The sequence below is a fragment of the Quercus suber genome, unplaced genomic scaffold, assembly GCF_002906115.3.
Source record: "Quercus suber isolate HL8 unplaced genomic scaffold, Cork oak 2.0 scaffold_195, whole genome shotgun sequence".
NCBI classification, from domain to species: Eukaryota; Viridiplantae; Streptophyta; class Magnoliopsida; order Fagales; family Fagaceae; genus Quercus; species Quercus suber.
This window is the reverse complement of record NW_027069653.1, coordinates 204,302-212,057: the sequence shown is the minus strand read 5'-3', so window position 1 is coordinate 212,057 and position 7,756 is coordinate 204,302. Positions and strand designations below refer to the sequence as shown.

Below are 7,756 nucleotides of genomic sequence, written 5' to 3'. Positions count from 1 at the left end.
AATATCATTTTATCGGATGCGAGTTTTGATAAAATCACATTTGAATAATATTATCTTCTTATACCCTTCATACATGCAAACTTTTAGAAGATCAAAGAATGATAGCTATATCGTCAATCAAATATTTAAATTTAAAATTTTTGTAGTCTAAAATTATGTGCAAAAAAATAAGTTTACGAAGATTGAATAATAAAAACATATGATTGATACAAAATTTGACACGCATGTTAAATTCTTAAAAGATCATGCAATCTAAGATTTTCAAAATATAGGCATATTAAGTTGTAGCCATTATTTGTCCATAATAAATTAAAAAAAAAACCTAAGATATGCATATAATGATGAAATTTCAGGCTAATTTTGCCAAATAACATAATTTAAAAAAAAAAAGTAGGAAAAAAGTATCATGTCAAACTTATTTAGTTATGTAGTACTTTTTTAGAACTTTAGTCAAGTGAAATAAACTCGAGTTCCAAGTATTATGAGCTATTTTTAAAAACAATTTATTAGGAAAATAATAAAACAATAAATATTATTGACAGTTTTTTATATCCCTCATAAAAGTGTTATCAAAACTTTTCTATTATAGTTTATTAATAATTGTCTTAAAAATATCCTGTTAACAAATTCATTTAATTAGATTGCCACGTAAGCCCATAATGCTTGCTTGAAACTTGAGTTTCGCTTGAAACTTTCAAGAGAGTGCTATATAATTAAATAAGTTTAACCAAAAGTGTTTCTATTAATTTTTTTTTTAAATTATGATTTTTGGCAAAAAAAAAAGAAAAAAAAGAAAAAGAAAAAGCAGCCCGAAATTTCATATGAAAAAAAAAAAAAAAAAAACTTCAACAAATAGTGGCAAAGAGAACAGTCGAGAGTCGAGAGAGAAAAGGCATCATGGTGCGGAAGAACCGAACCGATAGCAGCGACGATGAAGACGACACCTTCTATTACCGCTACCCTTCTTCAAACCCAGCATCTACCACAACCTCAAAACCCCAACAAAACACCAACACCAACACCAACGATAACAGAGCCGCCAAAACCAAAGGTGGGTCTAAAGGGCTAGCCCCATCAAAATCAACGCTCTACGTATCAAACCTGGACTACACCCTCACCAACTCCGACCTCCACACTCTCTTCTCCACCTTCGGCAAAATCGCCCGCGTCACCGTCCTCAAAGACCGCGTCACCCGCCAAAGCCGCGGCGTCGCTTTCGTCCAGTTCGTCTCCCAGGACCACGCTCTCTCCGCGGCGCGTCAAATGCACGGGAAGATCCTCAACGGACGAACCATCTCGGCTTCCATTGCCGCCGACAATGGCCGAGCTCCTGAGTTTATTCGGAAGCGCGTGTACAAGGATAAGTCTCGGTGTTATGAGTGTGGGGACGATGGGCACCTTTCCTATGAGTGTCCTAAGAATCAGCTGGGTCCTAGGGAGCGACCAGTTCCGAAAAAGCCACGTGGCGGTGGCGGTGGCGGTGGTGGGTTTCGGATTGGAGATCGTGGTTATGATGATGATGAGGAGGAGGAGGAGGAGGAAGAGGCGGTGGGATTGGAGGATGATAATTGGGCGTCGGTGGTGGACGGTGGGGCTAACCAGCGGTTATTGACTGATGGGGTTGTTGAAGTTGAGGAGAAGAAGAAGAAGAAAGTTAAGAAAGCTAGCTACTTCAGCGATGAGAGTGAAGAGGATGAGTGAAAAAAAAAAAAAAAACCAAATTTTGTTGTGTTGGGTATGCTTTAAATGTAAGTTTAATTGAACCTCACTGGTTTATTTGATGCGTTTTAATTGTTTGTACTTTGTTTGAACGTTTCGATTGGAAATACCAGGAGATGGCAATTGAAAATACGTGGTTTAGATGGTAGTGGATGTCAAGTTAGGGGGGTTTTGTATTGTTTGTTAGTTTTGATTTTTATCATTGACATATTTGGATGTGCCTGAATTGTGAAGATAAGATCAGTTTTGGTTAATTTTGCAGAGGGGGGTTCTTTGAATGATGGGATTATTGTATGTAAAGCTATATATGATTGTGTTGGGAAACCATAACTTGAGATTGGGGGACATAGTTGAAATTTTCTGTACTGTTCTCTTAGTTGTCTGGAAATTGGAGATAGTGGGGTTTAGTCTTTGTAAACTCGGAGTTACAGGAAGTTTGTAGGTATCAATGATTAATGGTTTTGTTGAGCAGCCATGTTACTTGGACGAATTTGTTTACTTAGATTTAATAAATGAAGGTGTCTCCTATCTTATGGATTGCTGTTTCAAGTATTGCTTTGCCTCAATCGACTAGTCATTGTGAAATACCGTTAACTCATTGTGTATTAGCAATATATCTACAAGTGATTCATTAAAACATAAGCTTTCCCTGTTCCTTCTTTTCTAGTCTTTGTAGAAAAAGAGGTTGAGTGAAGTTGTTAGGGAGTTCTCTTTCTCTGGGTTATATGCATTCATTTTAATTTGGTTTAGATGGGTTTGTTTGGTTAGGGCTTTCATATGTAGTTTGCAAAGAGATGTTATATTTGTTTTCAGAGGCCTGAATAACAAACCAAGCTACTTGAGCCTGGGCCTAATTTGCTTGCTCAAATGTTTTGTTATTTGGATAAGTTTGATGCTTGTTTTGGCTTATTCCTTGAAACTTATGAACCAACTTTGTGTATGATATATATGGTGACCTGCTTGTCACTGCTTGCTCAAATGGCTAGGTTTGGGGAAATATATGATTTAGAGTCTACAATAGGGGATACTGGGTTTAGGTTTGTTGATTGATTAGGATAAACTCAAGAATGACTGAACTTGAGTTGTTTTGAATTAACCACTTTTTCTAAACAAAAAAGAACATGGTAGTAGTAGTAGTAGTAGTTAGTTCTCTTTATGAGTGGTCCTTTTTGTTGGGTCTCATAGATAGCAACTCTATTAATTCTTTCATAGATTCAATGCATATGTAGATAGTTTTTCATTTATAATTCTTTAGGCTACTTCGTGACTATTTTCACTTGGTAGTCTTGTTTCAATAAAATTAATTTTACCTATCAAAAAATAATATGTTTGGATGGGGAGTACAGGAGAAGATAAGATATTATGTATTGACAATAGGTTGTACGGCTAAATACTGAGGAAGTTGTCAGATAAAACATTGGTAATAATTTGTACACTTATGCTGCTAATATCAGGATTACTCAGATATTGGGGCTAACCGAACCAACTTACTCTTTTGCAGGAGACATAATGCTGCATGCTGCTCATCATATTCTCCCAGCAAGGTTGCTTAAGACTCTGCTCTGAATTCTCACCAGAGCACATTTGTGGTTGCTGTAGCAGGACCAGTGTAGTTGAATATTGATGCTCTGGCTTAAATTATTTTGGATCATCTCAATTTTTTGGTTCTCTTTCTAAGATGATGTAGGTGGTCCTCGTTCAGTCTGAAGTTCTTGTGAGCAGTATGTAATTTAATAGATTCTGTCATACTGTGTAAAAGAAATAAAGAAGCACAAGTTCTAGTGATTAGGGTTATTATTCGTTTCTTTTTTTCCTTTTGTATCGAGGCCTTAGGATAGTATAATTCATGCCCTAGAGCAGTGGTCACAGTGGACATAGAGATGTGTATTCAAATTACATTGTACGCAAATGAATGCAAGAACTCTATCAACCTTTACAATAACCGCTTGTCTACTAGCTTGTACCCTTTGGCTGGTACCTACATTCATAGAGCTGCCTAGTGAAAAAGTTAAAGAAATTGTTAATTAATTAACACATTTCATATCTAGTTATTGGATGGTGGCTTTGATGGGGAAGACATCATGTTCCACAGGTTTTGTGACTACTGATGGAATAGGAATTAGAAAGACGAGTACTTTACAAGCAAAACTACCATGTGAACGATAAAACATTGGATGCTTCAAATTATATATATATATATATCTCATGATGAGTGAGCAATTTTATGTAACATATTTCGATTATCAAGCCAAAAACAATGTAAAAAGACACGGTATCCATTTCAGCTTCTAGAGTTGCTTGAATTCTACACGTGCATTGGTGTCAACATCATAAGAGGATTCGGATATCATTTGAAGTTTTAATGACGTACAAAGCTACATATTTACTTATATGCTCTTTTCCTGCGATAGAACACAAGATATGTTTTTCTAACTGAAAACTAGATGATCTTTTGCCACAACGCTACATAAAACAATCGATCTCATGAAGAAAAGTGATACTCTTGCAGACATCTGATTTGGATATGCCTATGTCGAACTGGGTTGCTTTGCAGTCTGCATGAAAATAAAAGTATAGCATTGGTAACGAGATGAGATGATTACATAGAAACTCACACAGATATCAAGGAAAAATCTTTACCAGCATTTCATGGTCCCCCATAATCTCTTCTATCAACTCCTGGAGTGGCTTATCAGCACTATTGGGAACAAGTGCCGCAAATACGGCTGGTTCTAGTCCTGTATAAAAGGACAGTTTCAAATGTAATACATAGATGGAAGCTAGCACAAGATATATTTATCAGGATATATTTATCAGGAACTGTATAATTGATTAAAAGAAGAAACACTGGAAATACGGTTTATTGCCATTAACTGTAACGATACTTGATAGACACAAGGGGTCACCCATTGAGAAGACCAAAGAGTCCACTTCCCTGAGCCAAATTAGGGTTTAGGAGGAAGGGGCATGTATGTGTATGTGGCAAACATTTGTCTTCATATAAATATACTGCAAAATGAAGTTTTGCATTTGGGTTTGGGGGCATCCCTGTACAAGAAAACCACATGAAGAAATTGCTATGACTCTATAAGTTCACCCATATGAATTAAGTGCATATACATATTCGTCAAAAAAAATTTAAAAAAAAAAAAATGCATGTACATATGGTGGAGATAGATCTCTGTTCCGCATATACCCAGGCCATAATGCTGGTACTTGGTAACAAGTTCCAGATTTCAACATCCTTTTGTATTGATGCGTCTGACATTCTTTCCATTTTTATTTGATTTATTCCTTCAAATTAAAGTATTGAGATTAGAGTTTCTGGAACTTCAAAATTTTCAGGAAGCCTCCCTCTGGTTGAGTCAAAATTCTCAATTATCACTTGACTACCATTCAAAGTGAAATGTGAAGTTTTTACTAGCTTCATCTGGGGTAAGGAAAGTTCCAATACCAGTTTCTGGAAAGGCATCAATCAACACCATCATCTCCTCTCCACTTAGACCAGATAAGAAGCAGATCCGTGGCAGTGACTTGGCTACCTGCGGAAGAAAATACACTGGTTACATGCATACGCATATGAATACAAGTTGAAATTTAACAAGTTTTATAATCTGAGATGATCCTTCATTTTATTAGAACCTAAAGCACTGCCTTCTCTGGGAAGTATTGGCTTCCAATCAATAGGTGAAATGCTTTGACTGCATTATTATTTGGTCGGTTCACATAATGTTGAGAAGAGAAGTTTTTTGGCATTTGATGCTACGAAAAATATTAAAAACAAGTATTTAGTAGTTTACATTTTCCATCCCAGTAAATAACAAAATTCAATATAATTGAATAAAGAGATATTTAAGATACTAAGATGACTTTCCCTTTGTAAGAGTTCTAAGAGAAAAGATGTACTCGTTCGATGGTATAACAACAAGATATATTGAATCAAATGCTATTAAAACATGATTGGATTATTCAGCTTCCACTGAAACATGTTGGTGGCAAGATATGATAGGCAGGACATAGGTAAAAAATTGGCCATAATAGAATCATCAACAAGAAAAAAGTGAGTAGCAAGTTGAAGAAATGAACCTTTACTGCTTCCAAATGGGGCTGCCTTGTATTCATTGCTTCCCAAAGGGGACGAGTAATCATGTCTTCAGTACAAAAAATAATCTACAATAGTAGCATCAAGCTCATTATAGAGATTAGGAGCACGTTTAGACAATCATATGAGTCTTAAGCATGGGGTTATGGTACTCAATATCTTCCAGAGTTGTAAAAAGTGAAAATTTCAAAATAATTAAGTCAAGAGCAGGATATCAATGGAAAAAGTTTAGAAAAAAGAAACAAATGATTTTTACGATTTTCAGGTTTACCCCAGTCTGGAAAAAGTTCTCCATCAAGCTCATATAAAGTGAACACAAAGATATGGTACAACTAAATACCTCAAGGAATTCACCATCCAACTCTTTCAAAAGCTGTTGTATCTGCATGAGGAAAACAAAAAAAGAATTGTAGGGTGGGATAGAACCAATTTCTTGGGCATTAATATAAAAAAAACGTCCTACAAAAAGGCAAGTAGCCAAGCACAGTATGCTTCCTTAAATGAAGATTCATCTCAAAGCTGCATGGAAGTCATTCCTAAGGCTTACAAATTCAAATTCAGGCACCATATCGTCACCTTGACAATTTTCCTATAACCCCCCCCCCCAAAAAAAAGTTCATACCAGTTCACCATTTGATATTATTACCTTAGAAATAGACCTCGAGTTATATGATCATAATGATACGTGCTAACATGACCACTAAGAGTGACAGAACTCTCTTTTAAAATATATATATTATTATATATATTTATTTAAATAATCGGTCAGAATACCATTATAAATACTATGAGAATAAACAAAAGATCCTGGATGCGGCACTTCTTACTATACCTCCTATTTGTTCAAGGTGGGCAGCGTGAACTCTATACACGAGGCTGAAAAGTGTCCACGTCCATATAACACAATAACGGTAGTTGGTAGCTTGATGAGACATGACATGAATTTTTTTTTTTTTTTTGAAATGTTAATTTTTAAGGATGAATTATTATAAGTTCCTGCTAATAAAAAATCAGCATGAATTGGTGGAATTGAAAGGTACTATAAATAATATTGAAATAATAAATGGAACACAAAAAGTTGATTTCATAACCTTTTTAAGTCCTTTACTAGCTCACATCCTATAAAGTTGAAGCAAAAAATTTGGCATAAATTTTTTTTTTTTTTTTAACAAACACCTTACACTAGGTACAAATTCGTGAGGTTGATGTTTTTTTGTATCCTACTATTATTGACACCGAAACAGAAGTTCACGGCCAAGTAGACTCAATCAATTCCACCTGTAATAGAGGCATAGAGCAAGATGTTATAATATTCTAGGTTCTTTCATGAGCTAGACACTCAAATCTTGTGCTTTTATGGTTCCTCACAGTGCTTGTACTTACTTGAGCATGTTGTGATTTGTGCGTTTTTATATTTTATTTTTATTTTTATTTTACGGGTCTTGCGGAAAAAAGAAGAAACTTGTTAATGAATTTGATAGAATACTATGCCTTTCACATTAACCTACTTGCATGTAACAAAACCATTTAGAAGTAGATTGTTTATGTAAGAGAACATTTAGTAGTGATGATAAGGTGGTTTTACTTTGGTTAGTGAATTGGTCATCTTAGCTTTTGCGTTAATTAATATGAATAGAAAATTAAAATAGACACTTAGTACAAAAATAGACTACAATAAGAAGCTAATTCGGATAATATTCTGATTATGGTTCGAATTCAATATATTACATATGAAGTGATAGCTCTTTGCCCTCTAGTAGCCTATTTTTGGTTAACTTTCTTATTATCCCACAAATCTATGTAAAAGTGAAAATTATTATTTTTAATCCATTTAACAATTTCAATACTTATTTAGAATGTTCATAACATCATGGATGTCTTCCATCACATAGGATAAATGAGCATAACAGTAGATTGATATATTACACTTTGAAT

At 34.9% G+C, this 7,756-nt stretch overlaps 2 protein-coding genes across 2 annotated transcripts; one reads left to right on the top strand and one right to left on the bottom strand.

The window, feature by feature from the left end:
* The first annotated feature begins 836 nt into the window (after positions 1–836).
* Positions 837–3,661, top strand: LOC112027188 (U11/U12 small nuclear ribonucleoprotein 31 kDa protein). The gene is made up of 2 exons (XM_024059861.2): positions 837–1,748; positions 3,221–3,661. The coding sequence occupies exon 1, from the start codon at positions 898–900 to the stop codon at positions 1,699–1,701; it is 804 nt and encodes a 267-aa protein (XP_023915629.1). The 5' UTR covers positions 837–897; the 3' UTR covers positions 1,702–1,748; positions 3,221–3,661.
* Positions 3,662–3,975: 314 nt separating this feature from the next.
* LOC112027206 (uncharacterized) lies at positions 3,976–6,400 on the bottom strand. The gene is made up of 5 exons (XM_065778971.1): positions 6,162–6,400; positions 5,806–5,889; positions 5,174–5,261; positions 4,360–4,457; positions 3,976–4,274 (listed from the first exon to the last, which is right to left on the bottom strand). Exons 1-5 carry the CDS (start codon positions 6,207–6,209, stop codon positions 4,248–4,250), a joined length of 345 nt encoding a protein of 114 aa, XP_065635043.1. The 5' UTR covers positions 6,210–6,400; the 3' UTR covers positions 3,976–4,247.
* Positions 6,401–7,756: the final 1,356 nt, after the last annotated feature.